This window comes from Engystomops pustulosus, chromosome 2 (assembly GCF_040894005.1).
Source record: "Engystomops pustulosus chromosome 2, aEngPut4.maternal, whole genome shotgun sequence".
Classification (NCBI taxonomy): domain Eukaryota; kingdom Metazoa; phylum Chordata; class Amphibia; order Anura; family Leptodactylidae; genus Engystomops; species Engystomops pustulosus.
Genome location: NC_092412.1, coordinates 167201693 through 167229382, shown reverse-complemented (window position 1 = coordinate 167229382; position 27690 = coordinate 167201693). Strand labels below are relative to the sequence as shown.

The window sequence follows — 27690 nt, the reverse complement described above, 5'->3', positions numbered from 1 at the left end:
ATGCGGCGGTTTCTCCGAATCCGTCTGTTTTTTGTTCGGCCACGGCCCCGATTTCCGTCACGTGCACGCCGGCGCCGATACGCCACAATCCAATCGCGTGTGCCAAAAACCCAGGGCAATTCAGGGAAAAATCTACGCAAAACGGAAAAATTTGGGTAACCTGGGAATAGGGAATTCATTAATAATGTTCATTTTGAGTTGATTTGCAAATTTAAAAAACTATGTACCATAAATTACAAAAAAGCTCCTTTTTTCCCACTTTTAACCACAAATAAAAATGAAAAGAAATGTTTACATTTTATCCTCTTTTTAACCAGCTCTATGTGTCCTGAAAAAAAACACTGCAACAAATTTCAAGGTAGTATGCAAAAAAGTTATGGCCCTTAAACCGGCGCTTATGAAAATTGGTTAAAAATTCCCAGTCACTAGAGCTTTTTCAGGCCACGTCACTAAGGGGTTAAAGAATGAATACTCCCGGTCATTGAGTCACTGTGCATTACTTGGCACATGTCTCTGACATCTCTCTCATTTCCTCTTTGACTGATGTCACCTTCTGCTCTGCCAAAGGGAGGGGGAAGAGGGAGATGGCAGAGACATGGGCTGAATCAGAGAGTGACTCACATGAATAACAAATGCCCCTTGTGACTCGCTGCTCTTTAAGGCAGGGTGCCAGGTAGGCTTACAAAGTTCATTTTCTGGAGATAGGTAGTATGCCCTTCTTAGCTAAAATCAATGTGGGCAATAGTTAGCATAGTGCTATGGGAACTTATTATCAGGTTAATGAGGGAAAAACCGGTGACAGGTTCCCTTTGGGGTTCTAGAACGTAGACTGGTCATGGAGAGTTAGGATCACTGGATAGAAATGACTTACAGGTGGTGTTAAATCCATTTTAGAAACAAGCTTTACTTTACATTTCAAGAAAGCAATGTAAAACATTTAATAAGTGTATAATGGTGAATTACCTAATAGACCTGCCCCCATACATTCCAAAAACTTGATTTAAAGTGAAAAATTCCTTTAGGGTGCAATCACACTTCTAGCACTGCGTTTACAAACAATGCAAGGCAGCGGTTTCTGGTTACCATATGCAATAGGGCCGAGGCCTGCCCCTGTACACTAATGCCAGAAGATTAAGGCCCCTTTCACACTTGCGTTGCAGATCATGTCAGAGTTTGTTCAGTCTCAGTTTTTAAAGCTTTTTTTTTATGGTATTTTCATGATTGTGGTCTATCTTTTGTATGGCAATTGATCAGTGAAAAAAGCATTGCACTTGCATGTGTCTCAGAGTGCAATGCGTTTTTGACGCATCTCCATAGAGTTGCATGGCGCTTTTTTCATGCACGTGTATCCGTGAAAAAAAAAGTGTGACAACACCCATTGAGTACAATGGGGCAGATTTACTTACCCGGTCCTGTTGCGATCCCCGAGGTGCGTTCTCTGACGAGGATGAAGTCCGGCGCGATTCTTCAAGATTGTGCGTCCACTTTCCAGCATCTGTTGCTTCCACGCTGAGGTCCGCCGGAGTTTACCTTCTTCTTCCTGGTGTATGTGAGTGCATTGTCTTGCGACACATTTTGAATTGTAAATCCCGCGCTTAGTCTGAATCAGTCGGGTTGTCCATCGGCCACGCTCCCTGATTTATGTCGAATGCAAGTCGGCGCAATTGCGCCAAAATATGATCGCATGCGCCAAAAACCCCATTTAAATGGGCGCAAATAGTGGGGAAGCCCGACGAAAATGCGCCGTGCGGACCCTTAGTAAATGTGCCCCAATGGGTCAGAGTGCAATGCAATTTCTGCAAAAACCCAAGTGTAAAAGGGGCCTCGGGCTTTCAGTGTGACATCGCTTCAATTACATTCAATTACATTCAATTACAATGACTACATTCAATTACAAAATGACTACAATACAAGTACTTAAATTACTACTTCATTTGTTTCAATTCAATTTCATGGATGAGGGTGCTGTCACACAGTGCATTCTTGGACAGTTCTAGGTGTGTTTTAACCCCTTCACGTTCTGCAAAGGATATATCCGCCGCAGAGCTAAGAAGGGCGTTTGAAGAGGGCTCACAGGCTGAGCCCTGTTCATACAGAGATGGGCTTTGCTGCATATTGAAACAAAGACCCACCGCTATCACTCGCGGTCGGTGCTTGCACTGATCGCAGGTGTTAACCTCTTCCTTCCCGCCGTCAAAGTCGTCGGCAGCACTGAAAGCATGGCGGCGCATGGGCTTTGCCATCTTCCTTCAGATCGTCATCGGGGGGCGGCGATCGGTTGCCATGACAGACTCACTAGCCCCACATCACTTAGAGAAGGGGCAGGGGACTGTAGGGGGGTGGAGATTTAATTTTAAAAAGTGCTCTTGCAGCGATTGGCCCCCTCTTCAAGGGGAGGTTTGGGCGGGCCTATGGGGGCCCGCCCCGGTGGTTTATAAGTTATGTGGGCACGTGGAGGGGGCCTCTTTCCTTCTACCCTCAACCCAGAGAGTGTGAAGTCTGAGACCCCCTCCTAGCTTACCTCCACCCTTGAAGATGTCCTCACTCGAGACCCAGGTGCTCGAGCGCGTTGCCTCTGAGGGTTCTGCATGGCTCCAGGAGTTATTACAGCGGGGCGCAGCTGCATCGGATGCCCAGCAGCAGCGTGCGCCTGAAGCTTCCACTCCCGACGTCATCAATAGCTGGCCCGCTACCCTGTCTCTTCCTCCAGCCCAGAGCTCCTCACAGACACCTGTTCCTGCCACTGGAACATCGGGGGAGCTGCTGGCCAGCGAGCGCGGGAGGCCCGCGCGAAGAACAAGGCCTCCGCTTCGTCTCAGCCCCGGGTCCCCATCTGCAAGCAGGCGGCGCGGCTCGGCTTTGAAGAAAAGAGCATCGGCGCCACGTGCGGGAGCTGCCTCCCGCTACCGACAAGAACAGCGTGGGACAGATCCTGACGCTCCTCAAGGTAAGCAGCGCTGCCATGCGCTTCAATCCCCCCTCCCCCGCACCCCCCCCCCCCCGCGCGACCCCCCCGCTCCCCCCCCTAAGTCCAGATCCACTGCCCTCCCACCCCTACCCCTAGTATCCACCAGGTCACTGTCCCATAGCCATCAGGCAGCAGCTCACCTTTCTCCTTCGGTGCTCTCCCCTCATGCTGCGCAGCCACCTCCTGCTATGAGCTCTCTCTCCCCTCATGTGTCGCAGCCTCCTCCTGCTACGAGCTCTATCTCCCCCTATGTGCCGCATAATGTGTCGCTTCCTCCTCCTGCAGTGAGCTCTGTCTCCCCCTATGTGTCGCATAATGTGTCGCAGCCTCCTTCTGCAATGAGCTCTTTCAGAGGGAGCAGATCCCCCTCCCCCCATACATCTCTCAATGTAACACTCCAAACTATTGATGTTACCCCAGTACTACCTAGGGAGCCTAGGGCCACCCCCACTTCACATACTCATCGCCATGGCAGCAAAAAGTACCCTCGAAGGCCGTACCGCGACTATACCGTTGATACTGGCTCCGAGTTTTCCTCTTCAGGTCACAGCCGTAGGAAGCATCATTACCGCCACGACCGTTATTCAAGCTCCTCTTCTGGTTCAAGCGGCCGTAATGCGGCGCGCTTCCACGATCGCATGCATGGCAGCCGCGAAAGCGAACCTTCACGCTACCGCTCAAAACGCTCCAGAAGGTCCAGATCTCCATCTCATCGATCTGCTACTAGCAATCGTCACCAAGCATCACCAGCGTCTGCATCCTCTCATCCGGCAAGCTCACGCTACGAAAGACCAACATCATCCGCCCCTCATCCATCAATTTCCCGCAATGAAAGGCAAGCATCAGCAGCCAATCACCAGTCATCCGACCGTGGCCAGGGAACATCGCCTACACCTTCGCATCATTCTCCGCAGATCAACCCGTCGGCCCAGCCAGCACAGTTGACAGCATCGGGTGAGTCCAGTGGCCTTCCTTCTTGGTCGGCCATTACCTCCACACACGGGAACAACACAGACATGATTTCAGCAGTAAAATCTTTTTTAGCACATCTCGAGGGTAGTCAGGAACAACCTAGGGGTCCCACGGGTAGTCAGGAACACCCTAGGGGTCCCACGGGAGTACAAATTCTAGATAATCCAGGGTCGGGATCGACTTTTAAAAAACACAATGTTTTGCGCAGTATCCCCCCTAGGTACGCACGTGTCCGAGGAAGTTAAAGAAAAAATAAAGAAGGGTGATTTCGTAGATATTTGGGCACTTTTAAATGTCGATCATGTGACGGTTGATAAGGAGAGAGTTTTTGAAAAGGGATCGGAAAAGAAGGTTAAAGTGTCCAAAACCTTCAATAATTGGCTGCAGGCATTTGCTGTTATGGGACACATCATAACACAGAAGTCTCCAGCCACAGCCCCCGATCTTTTCGTTTACCTGGACACAATTATTAGTGCATTTAAGATACACGGGGGAACAGCCTGGTGGCGGTATGACGAGGAATTTCGTCGCTGCCTCTCAAACAATCAGAGTATAGGTTGGGCTTCTAGAGCCACAGATATTTGGCTTCAACTTATTTTGGCGCAGCGCTCTCAACGCCCCTTTCTTGGGACCCCCACAGGGACATCGCAGCAGCCGGCTCCCTCCTCTCACAAGTCAACCGGCGCATGCTGGTTATACAACGAGGGCCACTGCAGGTTCTATTCTTCGTGCAAATTTAGGCACGAATGTTCGATCTGCGGGGGCAATCATCCAGCCCTGCGCTGTTTCCGCCGAAATAAGCAAAACCCTGTCCCCCAACCCGAGAACGCCAGTGAACGTCCTCAGATTAAGCCCATGGCTAAGTCTGTACCCAAAGAAACGGGAGGCAAACCTTCTTGAAGAAGGTTTCCGTTTCGGTTTTTATATCCCGCACCATCCCACTACGGCGGTTTTCAAATGTAGCAATTTAGTGTCGGTGCGGGAGAACCCGTCTTTAGCCCTTGAGAAAGTTCTTAAGGAAGTTAGTTTAGGCCGAATGGCTGGCCCCTTTTCAGAACCACCCTTTGCAAACCTTAGAATTTCTCCTCTTGGCCTAGTCCCCAAAAAAGAACCCGGAAAATTTAGGCTGATTCAACATCTCTCTTTCCCGAAGGGATCCTCTGTCAACGACGCCATATCAAAGGAGGAGGCATCTGTCTCTTACGTCTCCTTTGATAGGGCGGTTAACTTGGTCAGACAGGCTGGCCCAGGAGCGTCCTTGGCTAAATCAGACATTGAATCAGCTTTCAGGTTATTGCCTGTTCACCCTACCTGTTATCATCTCTTGGGGTGCTGCCTCGAGGACCGTTTTTTCTATGATATGTGTCTTCCCATGGGTTGCTCCATTTCGTGCTACTACTTTGAGGTTTTCAGCACGTTTTTGGAATGGCTCCTGGGGTATGAGACGGGTATCTATTCCACCACTCACTACTTGGACGACTTCTTGTTTGTCGGTCAACGGGACACCAACACTTGTTCCCGTTTGTTGGAAACCTTCACAATTTTAATGAGGTTTGTCGGTGTCCCCTTGTCCGCCGACAAGACGGTCGGCCCGGTTTCCAAATTGTCTTTCCTAGGTATCGAGCTTGATACGGAAAATATGACTTTTAGATTACCAGAAGAAAAAGTGTACAGACTCCGCCAAGAGATTGAGTCACTTATTGGGAAGAAAAAAGCCACTTTGCATCAGTTCCAGGTCCTCCTGGGACTGCTAAATTTCGCCTGTAGAGTTATTCCCATGGGGCGAGCTTTCTCTCGCCGCCTCTCTTTAGCTACAAAAGGCACTTGTAATCCAAACCATTTTATCAGGGTTACTAATCCCCTGAGGGAGGACTTGTCAGTCTGGCAGGTTTTTCTCCAGGATTTTAATGGTACGGGCATACTCCAAGAGGCTGAGAAGGATAACTCCTCACTAAACCTTTTCACGGCTTGTTCCCTCTCTCACGGTTTCGCCTCTATTTATGGCTCAAATTGGTGCAGGAGTGATTGGCCCTCCATGTGGTTAAACACGGGTCTGACAAATAATTTAACCCTTTTGCATTTATTCCCATTGGTGGTAGCGATTGAACTTTGGGGCCCCCTCTTGGCGGATAATAGGATAAGGTTTTGGTCAGACAATATTTCAGTGGTTCAGGCCCTTAATAGCCTCTCTTCCTCCTCCTACCCGGTCCTTGCGCTGCTTCGACACTTGGTGCTACGCTGCCTTCAGTCAAACATTTGGCTGAGGGCACGATACGTTACTGATCCTGCGAACGGCATGGCTAATGCCTTGTCTCGTTCCCAGTTTCAGGTATTCAAAGAGCTCCACGGGTCAGCGGACGTGGCGGGGACGGAATGCCCGCAGTGCTTATGGAACCTGGTCGTGAGCAGTTGCAACAGCTAATAAGAAGTTCACTGTCTGAATCCACTTGGCAAAAATATACAGCAGCGTGGAAGCAATGGCTTATTGTCTCTGGCGGTTACTTACCCGTGGAGAAACCTGCTATCCTCAAATTTACCCTAGATTTTCTAGTCTCATTGAAACACCAAGAGGCATCCTTTCACAAGGCAAAGGCTAGTTTAGCAGGAATAGCGTTTATGTTAAAATTACATGATCGGCCGGATGTCACAAAGACGTTTGTGATAAAACAATTATTAAAAGGGTGGAAGCGCCAGCGTCACACGCAGGATTCCCGGCGGCCGGTTTCCCTTCCTCTGCTGAAGCGGATTCGTGAAGTCGTGGACAGCATCTGTAGCTCAAATTTTGAGGCATATTTATTTAAAGCGGCTTTTTCCGTTGCCTTTTTTGGTGCTCTCCGCATCGGCGAGTTAGTCCCTTTTAGCCGGAAAAAACAAGGGGGTTTGCTGCGTTCCGACGTTATCCTTGCCCATTCTTCGGTCAAAATTCGGATTCGTTATTCAAAAAACGATACCTTTGGACGAGGCACTTGGATATCCATCTTACCAATGGGATCTGTCCCCTGCCCCGTTACTCACGTTTGTAATTACGCTCGTTGCAGGCCAGAGGGTTTTGATAATTTCTTTATACATGAATCAGGTTCTCCTCTCACACGTTTTCAATTTAGTTCCGTATTTAAAAGAACCCTTCTTTATCTTGGGCTTAACCCTACAGAATTTGGGACCCACTCTTTCCGCATCGGTGCGGCTACCACTGCCCACTCTTGCGGTATGAGTACTGAAGCTATAAAGCATCTGGGTCGGTGGAAATCCGAGTGCTTTAAATCCTATATTCGCCCAGACCTTAACCCCTTATTTTAATTTTCACCCTCTTATAGTAGATTTAATCATATTATATATAAATTAATAAAATATAAAAAAAAAAAAAAAAAAAAAAAAATAATAATAATTTTGTATTCCTTAGTCTAACTGTTATATTTGCAGGTCCCATCAACCATATCTGGATAGTGGGCCATTCTTTCGTGCACTGGGCTGAGCGGAGAGCGGCGGTTCGGCCATGCGGTCAGGATTTAGGAATTCCAAACGCACGCGTGCACTGGCGCGGGTCCCGCGGGATGAGGTGGTCTAAAGTCCTTGCCGAGGTGGTGCAGATTAGTCAGGTCTGTCGGGAGCCGGCGGTCTTGATTATTCATGCAGGTGGAAATGACTTGGGGCAGGTCAAGTTAGGGGAACTTGTTTCACTTATGAAGCAAGACCTGTCCCGTTTTCCTTCCTTTTTTAATTCGGTGGTGCTTGCTTGGTCGGAAATAATTCCCCGATGTTTTTGGAGGGGTGCCAGAGACTATGTGGCAATTGAGAGGGCTCGCAAGAGCTTAAATATAAGAATTTCCAAGCATGTAGCAACGCTTGGAGGAGTTTCTTTCCGGCACAAGGATCTGGAAGGGGACAACCGTCACCTGCTGATAGGGGACGGTGTTCACCTTAACCCAATTGGCACAGATATTTTTTTGTTAGGTCTCCAGGAATTAGCCGAAAAAGCTATTGCCTTGGGCCGTGTGGGGGGTCGCAGCCGGGTTTAGTATTTTCTAAAGAGGGCTGCTCCGTGGCGGTCTGTCACATGCCCGAAGGCAAAACGGAGGTGCCCTCATGATGTCTGCCGGCCAGCAGCCGCCATTCGGGCGAAGGTTTTGTTTCAGAAGAAACGTAGGGCCCGTATGGGCAGAAATTTTTGTGTTTTTTGGTCGTTGGTTTTGAAGTTTATACTGTTATTTATTAAATTCAAGGTTAATTATAAAATAAAGCTGTGGCCTACCCACATACCCACAACAAGCACGGTGTGGTTTCCCTTAATGTTCGGTTTGGTGAAAATGGCGTTTTTTCCTGTGGAAACGCTGGGTCAAGAGCGGAGATTTTAACATCATGGTTTATTTTGCTAAGTCCCTACAGTCTCACTAGCCCCACATCACTTAGAGAAGGGGCAGGGGACTGTAGGGGGGTGGAGATTTAATTTTAAAAAGTGCTCTTGCAGCGATTGGCCCCCTCTTCAAGGGGAGGTTTGGGCGGGCCTATGGGGGCCCGCCCCGGTGGTTTATAAGTTATGTGGGCACGTGGAGGGGGCCTCTTTCCTTCTACCCTCAACCCAGAGAGTGTGAAGTCTCCCACCCACCCTGCCCTCCGGTTTAAAATTTTCTTTCAGGTATTTTTCTCGTCAATTCCTTTTTTCTGCCGGTTGTTTCTGTTTCTTTTACAGAAGTCACAGCTTTGGCGGTCTGTCACATGCCCGAAGGCAAAACGGAGGTGCCCTCATGATGTCTGCCGGCCAGCAGCCGCCATTCGGGCGAAGGTTTTGTTTCAGAAGAAACGTAGGGCCCGTATGGGCAGAAATTTTTGTGTTTTTTGGTCGTTGGTTTTGAAGTTTATACTGTTATTTATTAAATTCAAGGTTAATTATAAAATAAAGCTGTGGCCTACCCACATACCCACAACAAGCACGGTGTGGTTTCCCTTAATGTTCGGTTTGGTGAAAATGGCGTTTTTTCCTGTGGAAACGCTGGGTCAAGAGCGGAGATTTTAACATCATGGTTTATTTTGCTAAGTCCCTACAGTCCCGAGGCTGCATGGTTACCGCAGATTTGTTACAATGAATCATAAGCAAAAATGCCATATACTGCAATATAGTTGTATTGCAGCATATGGTAGGAACGATCTGACCATCTAGGGTTAATGTACCCTAGGGGGTCTAAGAAATAGTAAATAAAGAGAAAAAAAAAGTTTCAAAAATGTAAAAAATATCAAAATATAACAACGGTTATTGCCGGCAGTGATCTCCAAAACGGAAAATGGCGCCCTAATGTCCAAAATGCGACTTTTACACCTTTTTACATGACATAAAAAATCTAATAAAAAGTGATCAAAATGTCACACAGTCCTCAAAATGGTAGCAATGAAAAGGTTGATTAATTAAAGTTATTAGCGTCATAAGATGGCAATTTTTTTTTCTTTTTTCTACACATTTGTTTCTTTTTTGAAAATGTATTAAAACTAAAAAAAACCTGTATAAATTTGGTATCACCGTGATCGTACCGAACCAAGGAATAAAGTAGAGGTGTTATTTGGAGCACAGAGTGAAAGTCGTAAAAACTGAGCCCACAAGAAAGCACATGCCCTTTTTTTCAATTTTTCCACATTCGGAATTTTTTTCCCTCACACCGCTCTGTACACGTAAAAATGAAAAAGTTATGGATTTTTGAAGGTGGAGTGCAAGAAATGAGCTGAAAAACCCTGCCTTCTTAAGGGGTTAATACGTATGCATTTTTGCATGTAATGCATGTGTTTGGCTGGTTTGAATTAGTGTTTCTTCAATTCTGGAAGTGTACACAGCAGTGAAAATGTTAACACAGCTGCTTTCATTACCAGAAATGAAGAAAACTGTTTCAAACCAACCAAACATGCAAAAACGTTCAAAACACCTCAAGAACGGTCCAAGAACGCACCATGTGACCACACCCTCAAGTTTTTAGTGGACATTATGGTTAAGCCATATATAAAGTAACTTGTTACCTGCCCGCCAGATCCCTTCATATCCTTCATGTTCAGTGCATTTTTCATCCCTTTTCCTTTTTCTTTCTTCCCTTTCTTTTTTTTGCAGCAGCATTTCTTACATATACAGAAGCAGCAAGTGATGATCAATAACCCAGCTACCACCGCTATAGCTATAATGGCCCATGGAGGCACTGTAAGTAAAAAAGTTATGGTGAAAACAAAATCAGAATTTGTAGTCATATTAGCCAAATAAAACAGTTTTTTACATGAATCAATGACTGATTTCATTAATTTATCATATCACTCTTCACAGGCAGATTTACCAAAAGTGCTTTAAAGAGAAATCTACCATGAAAATAAAGCATGATAAACAAGGAACACATACCGGTACTCATATATATAGACCTTATGACTATGTAAAGTCAAGCAATGTAGAGCAGCACTGTGTGCATAAGAAGTCGGGTGCAGGTCTTCTTAACAACAGTTTGATGGTGGAATAAATCACTTTTTTTTATCATTACGGAGTGCTGCTTCATCGCTTGCTACAGCCCTATGACTATGGTAATCTTATATTTGTTATCCTTCCTTCTAAAGTCAACTTTTATAATTATTTTAATGAGCCGTAGATGTGCGTTCTTCTGGCCGTTATAAAAGTCATCACTCAAGATTCTGTTAAAAAAGGCTCATATTTATTTGAGCAAAAATAAATAAAACAGACAAGAACAAAATCCTGAAAATGCAGGGGTCATTCAGGTTGTAGCTACCTTTGAACAAGCAGTTCAGTTCAGTATGGTCACTTCAGACTCAACTCATAGTTTAGCGTTACAAAGTGATTTGTGGAAGCTTGAGGAGTGGGTAGAGAAATGGTTGATGAGGTTTAATGTAGATACATCTAAAGTTATGCACTTGGGCCATGGAAACATAAAGGTACAATTATGTTCAGCCAATTTCTTGGTAAAACTGCAGCTGAAAAAGACTTGGGGGTATTGGTGGATGGTGAAATTAATTTTAGTGACCAGAGCTAGGCATCTGCTGCTAAAGCCAATAAAATTATGGGATGTATCAAAAGAGGAATGGATTCTCATGATAAGGACATGGTTTTGCCCCTACAAATCACTGGTCAGACCACACATGGAATATTGTGGCACATTTACTTACCCCATCCCTGTTCGATCCCCGATCCGGACTGTCCGACAAGGCTGAACTCTGACGCGATTCATGAAGATCGTGCGCCCGATATCCTGCATGTGTAGCTTCCCCGATCAAGTCCACTGGAGTTCTCCTTCTTCTTCCCAGTGTATGTAAGTGCATGGCTTGCAACACAATTTTTAAGTTAAATCCTGCAGTTTGTCCAAATCCGTCAGATCGTCCGACAGCCCGACCCCCGATTTGTGTTGCATGAAAGCCGGGGCAATTGCTCCAAAATCCAAAAACCCCTTTTAAATCCCTGTCCCAGCTGTGCAAAATGGAAATTGTCGGGATGTCCGACGAAAGTGCAGTCCACAGGGCCATTAGTAAATGAGCCCCATTGTGTACAGTTTTGGGCACCAGTATATAAAAAGGACATAGTAGAACTGGAACGAGTGCAGAAGAGAGCAAACAAGATTATAAGGGGAATTGGGGACTAAACTAAATATACAGATTACAAAATTTGGGGTTTTTCAGTTTAGAAAAAAGACATCTGAGGGGAGACCTCATTACAATGTACAAATACCGGAACGGGCAGTACAAGGATTTCTACAAAGATCTTTTTATACCTAGGCCAGTGACCAGGACAAGGGGGCATCCTCTTAAGCCTAGAGGAGAGGTAGTTCTACCATTGCCATAGACGAGGAATCTTTACTGTAAAAGCTGTGAGAATATGGAACACCACAGGAGGTTGTTATAGCAAACTCTATGTAAATGTTCAAAGGCCTAGAAGTCTTTCTGGAGAGCAAAGATATCATGGGTTATGGGAAAAAAACATTTGTTTAATTCTTAAAGGTTGGACATGATAGACTTGTGTCTTTTTCCAGCCTTATATACTATGATACTATAAAAATAATTACCACACCTAAAATATATTTCATACATAATAAAGGAGAGGCCTGGAATAAGGGAATGGTAGCTAATGATAGTTCCAGTGGAACAGCATCAATCTATGAGTCATACTCCAAGTATAAGACGTAGTTTAATCAAACTACATATTTTGAAGCCAAAGGAATCCACCAGGGCTCCCTATGTCCTAGGTAAGATATGTAGACAGAGGGCCTCTGACTTATCCATGTTTACCTCTAGCCCCGAAACAGTATTAAAGTTATTAATGAAATGCAGAAGGTTCGGAAGGAGCGTATGGGGACTAGTGAGTGACAGGAGCAAATTGTCTGCAAAAAGGCTGTCCCTATAGGTGTCGTGGGTAGTGGAATAGCCCTGGATATCATGGTTAACCTGTATCGCTGCGTCTAAGGCTTCCATAGCTAAAACGCTGGTGACAGGAGGCAGCCCTGCATGCATTGGGCATGCATTGGGCTAAGAAGGAGGTTAATAGCTTTAAGTCCAAATTTAATAGAGAGATGGTTCTATAATTACTGGTTTGGAGAGGGTCTTTATTTGTCTTTGAAATTATCATTACATACGCTAAGTAAAAATGTTGGGGCATTTGTTTGCTCCAGAGAAGAGAGTTGCAGTAAAATCGAATATTTGAGAGGAAAACGTGGAGGAATTTTTTTTATAGTAAGCGGCTGAGACGCTGTCAGGGCCTGTGGATTTGCCCAGTGTAAGATATTTTACCTTCTGTATAATTTTTTCATCAGTGATTGTTGTCAAGAGAGTCTCTTCTGCTGCTGCTGTTGATGGGAGTGATGGTACGTTAATTAAGTGAAGAAAGCTTTCTATGTTAGAGTGGTTGGGCTGGGCAAATGAGGCATAGAGTGATAAAGAAGATGTCAGCTTCCTCCAAGATATGCTGGATATAAAAAATATTTCTTTTTAAGTGCTTCTAATGGTGCCTGGCTGCGTGCAAAACACCCTGACTCTTTGAAATTTCACTAGCTAAAGTAGCCATGTGTTAAAATTAGAAAAGGTGTGTAAAATAGCAAATATACACTATGTAAAGTATGCATTAAGAACTGATCAGTAACCTATCAAATGTATGAAACTCTTGTATTAAAAGTTGGATTGAAAAGTAACCAGAGGTGTTATTTTAATAGCCAAGCATAAGCTATTGCGCAAAGATAACATAAGACATTACACCCTGCTTAAACAAGTATAAATTCCCATTTTGGGGGGCGTGGCCACACTAGAGCCTCTCCTGCCCGAACCCCACTTTAGCACCGCTATCCAAACCAATCCGGTGGGACAGTTAATTTCAGATGGGAGCAAAGAGAAAGGGGGGTACTCGGACCCCAGCGGTACCCCTGAATCGCGCCGCGGCGCGAGGCATCAGTCGGTTTTTAACCGACATGGCGGCGGTGTGCGCCACGCGGCCACCTACCCCGTCCAACGATCCGACCCTGCGGCAGGAACCGCAGCTAGCCCCGCAGAAAACAGACAGGCCGATGGCGAGACTCCTCTGAAGCCCCGGGATGGCACCGATTCCGCGCCGGTAGCGGAGGAACAGGCCGCGTTGCCCCAGCGACACGCAGCCAAGATGGCGGAGGCCCGCATGGCGGGGACTTCCGCAGCACAAGCGGGCTTCCCGCCGCCACCCTCCACAGACGCCGGTCTCCAGGAGGAAGTCGCTTCGGGACCCGATGCACAGAGTCACAGTCCTGACAAGACGGAGAAGGATGCGCCAGCGGAGGGGACCTCCGCTTCAAGCATCCACCCACCGCAGCAGGGGGCAAAGATGGAGGTCAGCCGCATCTCCCCAGGTACTGAGGGGCCCACGCCAGGGATCCACCGGGCTTGCACCCTATATGTGGAGGCCCAGGTTCATGCTGTTCCACGGGTCCCAGTGAAGGGGCCACAGCGGAAGGTTTACCAGCACCAACCTCTTGGGCCAAGTGTGGCCTTGTACCTTTCTCCCCCGGTGCACACCCCTGGGCTAGTGGAGGTCCCTGGGGAGTTCTCGGGGTCAGCTCAGCGGCCCCTGCATGAGCCTTCTTCCCCCTGTACAGCTGGGCCATTGTGGGCTGAGGAAGAGGAGCTCCAGCTGGGGAGGAATAAGGGTCAGGATGATCCACAGTGGCTGGAGGTAGGGGAGGCGATGCCATCTGCGCCCCACTCCCCCGTTCTTTGGTCGGACACCGGGGAAGAATGGTCGGTGACACCTGTTGTGCACACTCCATGTCCCTCCCCCATGTCATCAGCGGTTTTCCCCTCGGGGCAATCGGGGCAATACCGCGCGAAGGCTTCTGTTGGCCATTCTGCATCTAATATGCCCTTTTCCCAGGATAGAGTGTCTGAGCCTCAACGGGTCACACGGTCCCAGGATTTTGGTGCCCTGGCTGAATTACGTGCCCTCAGCTCCCATCTTCATACCTTTCCCACTAGGGATGACATGGAAAGCTATGTAGCCAGGTTGGAACCGTCTTTCACCGCTGAAATACATGCGGTTTGGGAGGAAGTCCAGCAGCTTGACTCGCGAGTAACGGCCACTGAAGTGTCCCAAAATGATCTTAGCACCCGTCTTGAGGCACAGGCTGCTACCATTGCCTCTCATTCCCTACAGCTCCACCTACTGACCGACCAAATGGACGATGCAGAGAATAGGGGGAGGCGCAACAATATTAGAGTTCGAGATCTGTCCGAATTGGTGGAAACCTCTGATCTCCATAGCACTCTACGTCAGCTGTTTAACTCCATACTGGAAGTTCCAGCAGATACGCCTGTAGAATTAGACAGGGCTCATCGGTCACTACAACCCAAACCGGCTGCAACTGAGCAGCCAAGAGACGTCATATGCAGGGTGCACCGGTATCAATTGAAGGAGGCAATTATGTCTAAGGCGAGATCAGCTGGAGATATTACATTCCAAAGATCCCGTATCCAGCTTTTACCTGATTTGTCTAGGTTGACCTTACTAAAACGTAGGGCGCTGAAGCCCTTTCTAGAAGAGCTGCGGCTCCGAAACATACTCTACTCCTGGGGGTTTCCTTTTCGCCCCCAGATCCGCCAGGCGGATCGCAGATTTGTCATCAGACATCCCGGGGAGATTCCTGCCGTGGCTGCAGCATTAAATATCCCTCCTCCCGCTATCCCGGAGTGGCTGGGCCTCCCTGTTCCTCCACAGCAGGGGGCCGTTCCTCAACATGGGAGACCCCCCCAGACGCCGTGCCAGGCGAGGACCGGGCCGGAGGGGGGGGCAAGGGCGGGCCATGACATTGGTAGGGTAGGTGTTTGGTTCCTTCTCTTCATTTAGACCTTCTCGGGGGGGGAGAATGATGGCATGTATCGTATCTTGATGCACTGCAGGGGCCCCCAGGAGGGTCAACCAGGAGTGCCATAATGCTATTTGTGTACCATGCCAGGGATAGACCCCCTCTGGGCTTTTAAGACAGTTGAAAGGCTCACAGTTCCTATAGCAGAATAGATTTTTTTATCCTGAGCCACAACGCACCGTCACTGCCCATGGAGGTGGAGATTGAACGACAATCTCCTCAGGGACTCTGTTTGCACGGAAGAGATCAGGGAGTGCATTGCCTCCGCTACCGGTGACCAGGGGGGGGACGGGTCGGCACACATTCCTCAGAGCTAGGAACGCCTCAAGGGGAATCTGCGGGATATCTTTGTCCGCCATGGCACTCGCCTTAAGTCAGAAAACAATGTACGGATTGTGGCCCTTACCACGCAGATCCAACAGTTGGAACTGCGCCACAAATCCTCCCTAACAGCTGCCGACTTGGCAGAGTTGTCAGGGGCCAGGGAATCCCTGCGGTCCCTCCTGGACCAAAAATATCTCCAACATAGGGCTAGGTTCCAGAGCTATTTGTACGATCACGCGGACAAATGCGGTAGACCATTGTCCCGTTTGTTACACCCCCGCGCCCAGACCTCTTATATCCCCAAAATTAAAGGCCCCAAGGGCACGGATGTTTTTCATCCAGACGAGATGTGCGATAGCGTCGCATCTTTTTACACCTCCCTGTATGACATTAGGGGCACTGAGGCACACGCTCCAGACTCTCTCCACACAGCTCAGATTGATTTGTACGTGTCTGAGACGGGCCTGCCCACCCTGCCCCCAGAAGTCAGTGAATCTTTGGAACAGGAGATTGAAGCAGCAGAAGTTTCTGCAGTGATTAAGGATACCCCCGCAGGTAAAAGCCTCGGCCCTGATGGGTTTACCCCTGCCTTTTTCAAACAATATAGGGAACTCCTATTCCCGCTGCTAGCTAAGGTCTTCGACGCTGTGTCCTCGGTCTCCGGTTTTCCTCACAGTAGCCTGGAGGCCCACATAAGTGTAGTGCTCAAACCGGGTAAAGACCCATTGCTGCCGGGCAGCTATAGGCCTATTTCCCTTATCAACGTGGACGTCAAATTGTTTTCTAAGGTCCTGGCAGAGATATTCGGCAGTGATACACACTGATCATGTCGGGTTCATACCTGGCCGGGAGGCTCGGGACAACTTGAATAAAACCATCCTTCTGATGTCCCATGCACAGGCACGATCCATCCCCTCCTGTCTGGTATCCATTGACGCGGAAAAGGCCTTTGACCGGGTCCACTGGAGCTTCATGGCGGCGGCTCTAAGGCAGATTGGAATAAGACGCAGGTTTATGGGAAAAGTTATGGCTCTGTACTCCAGCCCCACCGCCAGGGTAAGGATCAATGGAAACCTTTCCAGGTCCTTCCCGATCAAAAATGGTACCAGGCAGGGGTGCCCACTCTCACCCTTATTCTATGTTATAGTTATGGAGCATTTGGCAACTGCCATTCGAAATAACCCTAACATTCACGGGATTTCAATGGGCTCCAGACATTGCAAGGCTGCCTTATATGACAACTTGTTATTATATGTATCCCAACCTAGGATCTCCCTCCCTTCGCTCATTCAGGAACTCAAAAAGTACAGCGAGGTTAGTGACTTTAAAATCAACTACTCCAAGACCGAGGCCCTCAACATCTCTCTTCCAATTTCAGAAGTACAGCACATTAAAGATAACTTCCCCTTCCAGTGGGGGCGGGCTTCTCTCGGATATCTGGGAGTCACGATTCCGACTGATTTGACAAAGTTATACGCCCTAAACTACACACCCTTGTTGGAGCGTACATTAAAGGACCTCCAAACATATGACCTCATGGTTCAGGAGGATCAACGCCTTAAAAATGGATGTACTTCCCCGCTTCTTGTATATTTTTCAGGGTGTGCCAATCCTTCCACCCCTGGGCTTTTTTCGCACTCTATGATGCAATTTATTTGGGGATCCAAGCGACCGAGGATAGCCTGGAAGACTTTGATCAGACCTAAGACAATGGGGAGGGTGGGCCTCCCTGATCTCAGACTGTACCATCAAGCCTCCATACTCCTTAGACTGCTAGACTGGACATATAACTCGGTATCCAAGCAATGGGTTGCGCTGGAGCAGACGTGCTCCTCGGCACTCCTCAAACTTTTGCCGTGGGTCCCGTCGGGGACCTTCCCTGCCCCTGCACCTCAGGCGACCTTGCTTAAGGATGCTTTGCGCTTGTGGAGATCGTTGATAGTCCCTGTCTCATGAAAATAGCCCACTCACCCCGATTTTCCGTAACCCGGCGCTCCAGTCGGGAATGGCCAGGTTGTCTTTCTTAGGCTGGGGGGTTCTTGAGGATCCACGGATGTATGACCTCCTGCAGGGCTCCCCTCTGCCTCTTCATGGAGACTTCAATCCGCGCCAGGGTCACACGGGTAGCTCCTGGTTTGAGTACTCGCAACTGCGGTCCTTCATAGTTAGGGCCGGGGATGAAGCAGCCTTCGCTAGTTCTCTCACAGCTTTTAAGGGGTTGTTCCGATTAGAGTCAGCTCCTCCACATGCCATTTCACAAATTTACTCCATCCTGACGAATGACTCTAAGACTCCACTGACACAGGAAGACTGGGACAAATCTTTCATTTTCATACATAAGATGTCCTCGGCCTGCTCAGCCCAGGAAAAGGGTTATAAGATTGTGTCGCGATGGTACCGGGTTCCGACTGTACTGCATTTAGCCTTTCCCTCCGTTTCAGATGCATGCTGGCGCTGCGGAACCAGCAAGGGAGACATGTTACATGTGTGGTGGAGCTGTGAAGCACTGAAACCTTTCTGGCACCAGGTGCTCGAAGCGTACCAACGAATCTCAGGCAAACAAGTGAATGATAGCCCAGATGTCGTCCCTTTTGTCGATGCTCCCTGGCCAGATTGGAGCGCAAAAAAGAGACATTCTGCGCTTTTATTTAATCGTAGCCAGGGCGGTAATCCCACGCCATTGGCGCTCCTCTACTTGCCCCTCCATGGCCGAATGGGCCCAGGAAATGTCCCACGTCTTTCGCATAGAGGAATTGGCCGTAATATCTCCAGAAGCTCACGAAAGGTTCCTTCGTGTGTGGTCTCCTTGGATGAGCTTTAGAGAGTCTCAGGACTTTAGGTCACTCTTTGAAACTCAGGCCACGTGATGCTCGTTACTATTTTTCCCCTAATGGCACAGATAGCCTAGCTACAGGGGACCGGGAATATCTGCACTCACCGTTCCCCCATGACCCGAGTGGTTATTCCTGATAAGATTTCTTCCCTGCGTGTCCTTCCCTGAGTGTTTTTGTCTAACGTCTTGTTTTGTCTTGTTTCGTATTTTAGTATTCTTATTTGTTTCATAGTTACGCTCCAGGCAAACAGCTCATAACCGCCTTCTGACTCCTCCTTGGCCCCTTTCAGGTTCGGAAGAGGGGAATATGCCTCGGTGGGTAGGGAGAGGATCACTATTCCCTATATACCTGTTTAGGGTTTAATTATCTTATATGTATTCCGCCTTGCCCGAGAGGCTACCTCACTAAGATAGAGCCGTAGCAACGTGCTTGTCCTGGATAATTGTATTTATACTTTGTACTCCTTGATATTTGCTTTGTTTCATTAGCTTTATTGAGTGCATTGTAACACATGTTTGTTTTTTTTCTTGCACTGTTCGTTGTTCAATAAACTGATTCAACATAAATTCCCGTTTTGTAAAACCGTATTAATGTCTTCTTTCTGTTGCAAGTGTTATGCCATCATGTATTTGTAAAATAACGCTTGTGTCCATTTTAGTCCTCTCTCTGCGAGAAGAGCTTTTAACTGCAGTTTGGTGTCATACATTTATTAAGGTGTAGGGTGGGTTGGAGCTGGTTTGCCAGTTCCAGCCTGTGTGGCTGATTTTCTAGTTCGAGCTGTGTGCGCTCTCTCCTATGTTTCGCTGAAAACTTTTGTATGGCATTTGAAATAAACTGCCCAACCAGCAGCTATTCACCGGTTGATTAGTGGATAAGAAGGAGTTAAGTTTGGCCTCTATTTGTGAGTGGATATTAGGGTCTACTAATAGGGCTTAGTTTAGCCACCAACGGTAAAAGATGGATATCTGGAGGCAGATAATATCAGGGTGGTGGTTCATGGCCCTGCGATGTTTGGAGGGGGAATTAAGTTCCCCCCACATTATGGGATAACAGTCTACTCAATGGGGTCATTTACTAAGGGTCCGAATTGCGCACTTTCCGATTTCCGATTTGCCCTGAATTGCCCCGGGATTTTGGCGCATGGGATCGGATTTTGGCGCATCGGCGCCGGCTTTCACGCAACAGAAATCAGAAAGCGTGGCCGTCGGACAACCCGACGGATTCAGAAAAACCGCGGAATTTAAAAAATAATTTGTGTCGCAAGATCAGCACTTACATGCAGCAAGGAGAAGAAGGTGAACTCCGGCGAACCTCGGCGCAGCAGCGACACCTGGTGGACATCGGCCGCACGGACCTTAGTGAACCTAGGCAGAACCCGAATCCTCGTCGGAGAACGCGCCGCTGGATCGAAACTGGACCGGGTAAGTAAATGAGCCCCAATGTGGAAAAGAGCCAAAGAGCACACAAGGACTAAACATTATCAGGTTAGACATATATATGCAATCTTGTAGTGACTAATAAGTGTTAGGATTCGGGATCAGTGGATCCTCTGGACCTCCGTGGGAGGGGGTACTAGCCAACAACGGGGACCGGAATCTAAGTGGCACCTGGTCTTCAGCAGAGCCTGCTGCAAAGCAGGATGGTCTTGCTGCGTACCACCAGGGGTACCACCAGGTCGCTCCACAGGTGCGACTAGCCCGCAGTGGCAGCCAATGTCGAGGTACCTTTGCAGGAGACAGTCTCATGGTCAAGTTCAGGCACAGGGTCAGGGCAGGCGGCAGAGATGCAAGGTCAAGTCCAATACGGGGTCAGCAACGGGAGGTCCAGGCAGAAGGGAAACAGGAACAGACAGGAACACACATGAGCACGGGAACAGGAACACAGGTACAGGAACATGGGAACAGGAATCCAGGAACACACAAAGGAACGCAGGAATACTCAGGGATAATGCAGGGGACCTTACTCTATGGCATAAGCTCAACGATCCGGTAGGGGACACAGGAAGGGGTTGGAATTCATCAGGGAAGAAAGCTGGCCAGGCGTCATTTATTGGCGTGCTGGCCCTTTAAACTTTTCCAGATCCGGAGCATGCGCGCCCTAGGGGACGGGAGCGCGTGGACCAGGACAGGCAAGCTGGCTGGCTGGCAGGCAGGATCCGGCAGTGTAATGCACACGCGTGCGTCTGCAACCCGGGATATGGGTCGTAGGGGCACCCGTACCCGTGACAGTACCCCCTCCGGCCTCTCCCTCTTCTTGGACTGGAGGAACCTGTTAAGAAGTGCACAATCCAGGATGTTCTCCTCAGGTTCCCAGGACCTCTCCTCTGGGCCGAACCCCTTCCAGTCGACAAGATAGAATTGTCTCCCTCTGACGATCTTCATATCAAGGACCTCTTTCACCTCGAAGACATCAGAAGAATCACCTTTAGGATCAGGAGGAGGTACTTGCTGGGAAAATCGATTCAGGATGACAGGTATCAGCAGGGAGACGTGGAAAGAATTCGGGATGCGCATGGTAAGAGGAAGGTGGAGCCTATACGCCACTGGATTAATGCACTGTAACACCTCGAACGGTCCCAGGAAACGTGGACCCAGTTGTAACTGAGGATCTTCAACCGAACATATCTGGAGGACAGCCACACTATATCTCCTGGAGAGAAGATGGGAGGAGACCTCCGTTTCTTATCAGCCTGAGTTTTGGTGCGGGCGGACGCCCGAAGCAGAGACTGACGAGTCTGTTCAAAGATGGATTTAAGGTCTTCTACCAACTCTTCCACAGCAGGAACATCAGCAGACACGGAGAGAAGTAGGTGTGGACATGGATGTCTCCCATACACAACAAGGAAAGGGGCGCCATCAGCAGAGTACAGGGAGTTGTAGGAGAACTCTGGAGCGTAGATGCGTGTTCATACCCACGATGTGCACCACCAAAGGATTAAAGTATATATGAAGGGGGGTTTTTGGCGAAGAGGGAAAAGTTGTGAGTGTATCACCTTAAAATGTAACTTTTATTTGTTCTTATATTAAAATAACCAAGACTGGTGTGCATCTACATACACCATGAGGTTCCAGTGTGGCAATACAAACCACATTTAATCAATGTCACCGTGGCTATATACTGTAAGCCTGGGACTGTAATACAGGAGGAGGTCCCCTTAGTTTGAACAGTCCTCCTGTAATCCAATGCCATGTCCTCTTAATAATTTTTTATAAGAGGACAAGAGGAGAGTGGTATATCGTTTTGATCATCCAGCGGCAGGTGCCAGTATTCTGTAGGCCGCCTGAGAGCACAATGCCTCTATGTGTGAATCAAGAAACAGTGGAGCGCTGTGTCAGATTCCTTGCTGGCATCGATGCGCTGCGCCGCATGTGTCTAGACCAGTGATTTTCAACCTTTTTTGAGCCGCGGCACACTTTTTATACTTAGAAAATCCTGGGGCACACCACCAACCAAAATAGCACAAAATTACACTAAAACAGTCATAAAAGGCCTCCCTTTACTAATAAAAAACCCCTAGCGGCCTCCCTTTACTAATAAAAACCTCTAGCGGCCTCCCTTTACTAATTAAAAGACCTTAGCAGCCTCCCTTTACTAATTAAGAGCCCCTAGCGGCCTCCCTTTACTAATTAAGAGCCCCTAGCGGCCTCCCTTTACTAATTAGAGCCCCTAGCGGCCTCCCTTTACTAATAAAAAGTCCCTAGCTGCCTCACTTTACTAATAAATTGCCCCTAGCAGCCTCCCTTTACTAATAAAAAGTCCCTAGCGGCCTCCCTTTACTAATAAAAAGGCCCTAGCTGCCTCCCTTTACTAATAAAAAGGCCCTAGCGGCCTCCCTTTACTAATTAAAAGACCCTAGCGGCCTCCCTTTACTAATTAAAAGACCCTAGCGGCCTCCCTTTACAAATTAAGAGCCCCTAGAGGCCTCCCTTTACAAATTAAGAGCCTGTAGCGGCCTCCCTTTACTAGTTAAAAGGCCCTAGAGCCCCCCCTTTACTAATTAAAAGGCCCCAGAGGCCACCCTTTTCTAATTAAAAGGCCCTAAAGGCCTCCCTTAACAAATAAAAAGCCCCAGCCTACCTTTACTAATTAAAAAAAGACCCTAGCTGCCTTCCCTATACAAATAATAACCCTATATACTTACCCTTGATGTCTTCTTCCACGTACCTTCACTCCTAATGGCGATCCGCCTACCTTCTGTAGCTCCTGCACCACGCGCGTCAGTCACGTGACAAGGGCCGCGCAGTGCAGGAGCTACAGAAGACGGGCGGATCGCCGACGCGGGGCTTGGAGGTAAGTATGGGCGCAGAAATACGGGGCAGCTCTACACAGGGGCAGCGTAGTTCGGGGAACTTTCCCCGCGGCACACTCAACCGCGGCACACAGGTTGAAAATCACTGGTCTAGACACAGTGCAACAGCAGCTTGCTGTAGCTAGTCTCCGCGCACTCACACGTGCTATGAATTGTATCAGCTGCAGGAACCTAGCGCTGACTGGCTCACTATTGGTATGTATGCTAACACTGTCCCTCAGTTAATTGTCCCTATTCTGTGAACATTGATTAGTGATAAGTGTCCCGACAAGTGTTTCGCCATGTCACCCCGGCTTCTTCTAGGGGCCTGCCCGTGGGAGCAGAGTGGACTAGTGGTCCTGTCGGGCGGAGACAAAATGACGGATATAATAGCCTAGGATCTGATTAACCCTCTCGAGTTGTCCATTAGACTGACGGTGATATGCTGAAGAAAAGTCCAATTTCACCTAGAGTTAGCTGCACAAAGAAAGCCAGAACCGGGAAACAAACTGCACCCCATGGTCAGATACAATAGGGGGAGACCATGAAGCTGGAAGATGTGAGTGAAGAATAGGCTGGCAAGGCGAGGAGCACACGGCAGACCTGGCAGCGGGACAAAATAAGACATTTTGGAGAACCAGTCGGTTAGTCCGGTGAGTCCACAGGAAGCTGGGTATTGGCAACACCATCAGGAGACCAGTGGGTTTGAGGCATGATGGCTTATTACAAGCACAGGAGGTGCAGGAACCCACAAAATCCAGTACATCTTGTACCAGATCCAGCCACCAATAGTAGTGGGAAATGAGGGCTACAGAGCGCTGCACCCCAGGCTGCTCAGCCACACGAGAGCAATGTCTCCAAGTCAAAATGTTCTTCCAAAGGGCAGGTCAGACAGGTGGGAGCTGCTGATATGCCCCTACTGGAGCGGCCACAACCAGCCGTTCCAGAGGGATGATATGCTGAGGACGCGGTTCTTCCCCAATAACATCAGAGGCACGAGAGAGAGCATCTGCCTTGACTTTTTTATTGACAGGAATGTGAAAAGAAAAGGGACCAGCAGGCTTGTCGTGGATTGAGACACTGAGCAGTCTGGAGGTACAGGAGATTCTTGTGGTCAGAATGTACACTGACCGAGTGATGAGCTCCTTCCAGAAGATAGTGCCACTTTTCCAAGACTGGTTTAATAGCCAGGAGTTCCCGATCACCTATGGAGTAATTCCTCTAAGCCGCAGAGAAGGTTTTAGAAAAAAAACACAGGTAAGCGTTCGGCCTTTGTGCCCTTTCTGACTGAGCACAGCTCCAGCACCTACCAAGAAGGCATCAACCTCAAGCTGGAACAGTTTCTCTAAATCTGGCCGAGTCAGTACAGGAGCAGAAGCAAAGGTAGTTTTGAGAATGCTTCCTCAGTCTCCGGAGGCCAGAAACTGGGATCAGCACCTTTTCTAGTTAAGGACACAATGGGAGATATGAGGGAAGAGAAGTGAGGAATGAATTGCCGGTATTAATTTGCAAAGCCCAGGAATTGCTGTATGGCACAAAGTCCTACTGGGCGAGGCCACTGAAGTACCACAGACAACTTGGTTGGATCCATCTGCAGGCCTTTATCGGAGATGATGTATTCGAGAAACAGAAGGCTCTACTGATGGAACTGGCACTTCTCCAGTTTGGCATATAGACGATTGACCCTTAGGCACCTAAGAACTTTTCGTACGTGGACTTGATGAGACTCCAGATCAGCAGAGAACACCAAGATGTCATCTAAGTAGACTACGACACAGGTGTATAGTAGGTCTCTTAAAATATCATTAACAAATTTCTGAAATACTGCAGGCACATTGGACAGTCCAAAGGGGTCTACTACTCATCGTCCTCCTGGATGTGGATGAGATGATATGCCCCTAAGATGAGCGACCACAGCAACACAGGAACATGGGACACAGGAATGCAGGAACACAGGGACTCAGGAGCAGGTACACACAGGAATGCAGGAATACTCAGGGATATCGCAGGGGAGCTTTCTCTATGGCATATGCTCAAAGATCCAGCAGGGGACACAGGAATGGGCTGGAATTTATCAGGGAAGGAAGCTGGCCAGGAGCCAATTATTGGCGTGGTGGTCCTTTAAATTTTACAGAGCGAGGACAGAGGACATCGCGGGGACCGCCGCTGGAGTTGAGACAGGTGAGTTGGCTGGCAGGCAGGCTCCGAGGGCAGTGTAAGGCACACGGGTGCGCCTGCGACCCGGAATATGGGTCGCATGGGCAACCTTGGCAGTGACAATAAGCCACCATGTGTGCATTTCAACCTTAGGAAAAATAGGGAGGGAAGGGAGAGGAGAAAAGGGGTAAATAGTCATGTTTGACTCATTCAATATGTATAACCATACAAATTACAATTACCCTTTAGATATCCAAAACCTTGGATATTTTTATAAAAACATAGAAAATAAAACAAGAGAAAAATAAAATGTAATATGCTATGTTGGTTATGAGTAGACAATAGACATTATAGATAGTGAAATGCCATAATTAGGCACAACAACCTCGATTTGAGGCAAAAAATCTGTGTCCAGACATGGGGCCACATTTATCACTTTTGTGCGCCTAAGTGTAGTAGTTGCACCTAAATTCTGGTGCTCTGTTTTGCCAGAATTATCACAAGCTACAACCATCCGTAATAAGTATATTTTCTGCCTCTTATTAATCACTTTACTTTAAAGCAGTTTAGGCGCAATGTTAGATTCAGGCACTTACATGTGATCCTGTTACAAGCTCCTCTCTGCTTCTCCCACATCCCAGAATTAAGATAACACTCACAGCAGCATCCAGGTGTGTGACACCCTGCACCCAGTGACCTTCTCAGCAGTGGCTTCTCCTGGTCTACTGCTGCACCCCTGTAACTCTGCACAGTATCCTCCTCAGAAACACTGGTGTCTGAGGGGGATTCTGTGCAGAATTAGGGCTCATTCACACGGCCGTCTGCGGGGACGTACATGCGGCCGCAAATTTGCGGCCGCATGTACGTCCCCATAGACGGCAATAGCGGCACGGCGGGGATCCGGTGCCACACATGTGTGGCACCGATCCGGGCCGCACACTGCAAAAAGATAGAGCATGCTCTATCTTTTGGCGTGTGTGCGGCCGTGCGCCGCTATTCTCTATGGAGGGAGGAGGGGTCACCTCCTCCTCTCCAGCACACGGCGGTATGTCCGCACGGCGGGCATACCGCTGTGTGAATGTACCCTTACATGGGGGACACTTGTATGTCGTATGTGCAACATTCTCCAAACTTGTGCAAACTTCTTAGCTCTCTTGCTGTGAGCTCAGCGTTTTGCAGAATGTTTTGTAAATAGAAGGTGATGAACTGTAAATAGAGTCTGCAGCTCCTGTCTGCAGTGTATGTAATGTATCTATTATCTGTCCTAGTGTCTGGCTGAGCTCTGCTGCTAGAAATGAGCTGTTCTGCAAAGGGGCTCAGTGCTTTCTTCTCAGATAACGCCACCTTCGGGTTGGAGTGTTTTTGCGCCCGTTTTTGCGCCTAAATGAAAACGTTGCAAGTGATGAATATCATTAGGCGCAGCAAAACATCTGGATTGGTAAGATAGATAAGGGAAAGCTGGTTATTTTTGCTGCGCGGCTAGTTTGGCGTTTAATCGCAAGAATGGTGCAAAAACTGTGCGCCTGAATGAAAAGGCGCAAAAACAACAGAAAAAACGAGTGATACATGTGGCCCATGGTACTCTAAAATGTCCAGGCACAGTCATATATAGAAACACATCCAAAGTGTAGAATGGAAAATAAAGTTTACTATATATTCCACTATTGTCCAGAGCAAAATAAAACGGTAAAATGTGCTATATACCGTGACTAATATGTGGCAAGTTTAAAACTCACCAAAAACTCACAAAAACATGTTTTATACGACCCCCATTTTTCTTCTGGCATTGTTGTGTAGAGTCTTGTGCTGGGTTCTACCGGAACCTTATATAGATAGAAGTTACTGCACATGCATATTGCTTGTTTGTGGCACACCACTGGTCACAGAAGACCAAATTCACAGAAGTCCTTCCAGCAAGTTTGTTACTGGTTTGTGGCGCGCGTGTCATTGATTTGTTGCGCGGTTTGTGACGCACATGTTGTTAATTTGTTGTTAGTAGTGCGGTTAGTGGCGCACCACTGATCCCAGGAGTATGATTCAGCGACAGAACACAAAGGGCCACATTTACTTACCCGATCCTGCGCGATCCCCGATCCGGAATGTCCGCCAGAATGCACACCTGCCACGATTCAAGAAGATTGTGTGCCTGATTTCCTGCTTGTGTTGCTTCCCCGATCAGGTCAGCCGGAGTTCACCATCTTCTTCACGGAGTATGTAAGTGCATTGGATGCGACACAAATGTAAATGTTATATCACGCACTTAGTCCGAATCGGATCGTCCGACGGCCCACCCCCGATTTCGCTTGAAAGCCGGTACCGATGCGTCAAAATCCGATCACGTGCGACACAATCCACGGCGCGATCCCTGATAAGTTGGGAAACCCGGAGAAAATGCGGCCGTGGGACCCTTAGTAAATAAGCCCCAATGTCTGCAGTAGTGAAGACCGATATAGTATTTAATCCAATTGCGAGTATAAATGCTGCATTCACCACATCTTCAATTTGTATAAAATTGTGGACCCGACGGTCCTTATAGTGTGTAGAAGGTATATTATCGCTAGACGCTTTTCCAACTTCTTCCTCAGTAGCATATGCTACTGAGCGTGTTTGTGGTGCGTTTTGTGGCACACTTGTTGTTAGTTTGTGGCGAGTTAATAGCGAGGTTAATGGAGCACCACTGATCCAATTGTTTCGTAGTTTGGGTACCGGCTATTTAAGTCTGTTGCACAGTAAACTTATACCAAATCTAGGTAGGATTATGCATGGGTTGTCCTTTTCCAATTATTAGTTTATAAATATGAAACACTT

General features: G+C 48.0%; 2 protein-coding genes across 2 annotated transcripts in view; one reads left to right on the top strand and one right to left on the bottom strand.

Moving 5' to 3' along the window:
- The window catches only part of SYT2 (synaptotagmin 2), a 371992-nt gene that overhangs the window by 261165 nt on the left and 83137 nt on the right, over positions 1–27690 (bottom strand). Inside the window, exon 3 of the mRNA XM_072137239.1 lies at positions 9938–10110. Within this exon, the coding sequence (XP_071993340.1) occupies positions 9938–10110 (173 nt within the window). The remainder of the gene's footprint in view (positions 1–9937; positions 10111–27690) is intronic.
- LOC140118858 (uncharacterized) lies at positions 3234–8917 on the top strand. The gene is made up of 2 exons (XM_072137241.1): positions 3234–3922; positions 7361–8917. The coding sequence occupies exons 1-2, from the start codon at positions 3307–3309 to the stop codon at positions 7954–7956; spliced, it is 1212 nt and encodes a 403-aa protein (XP_071993342.1). The 5' UTR covers positions 3234–3306; the 3' UTR covers positions 7957–8917.

Bases quoted from the DNA above. Each gene is read 5' to 3' on its own strand.
- LOC140118858 (XM_072137241.1), top strand. From the start codon at position 3,307: ATGAGCTCTTTCAGAGGGAGCAGATCCCCCTCCCCCCATACATCTCTC. The intron at 3,923-7,360 runs GTGAGTCCAGTG...TTATATTTGCAG, and splicing joins AGCACAGTTGACAGCATCGG to GTCCCATCAACCATATCTGG.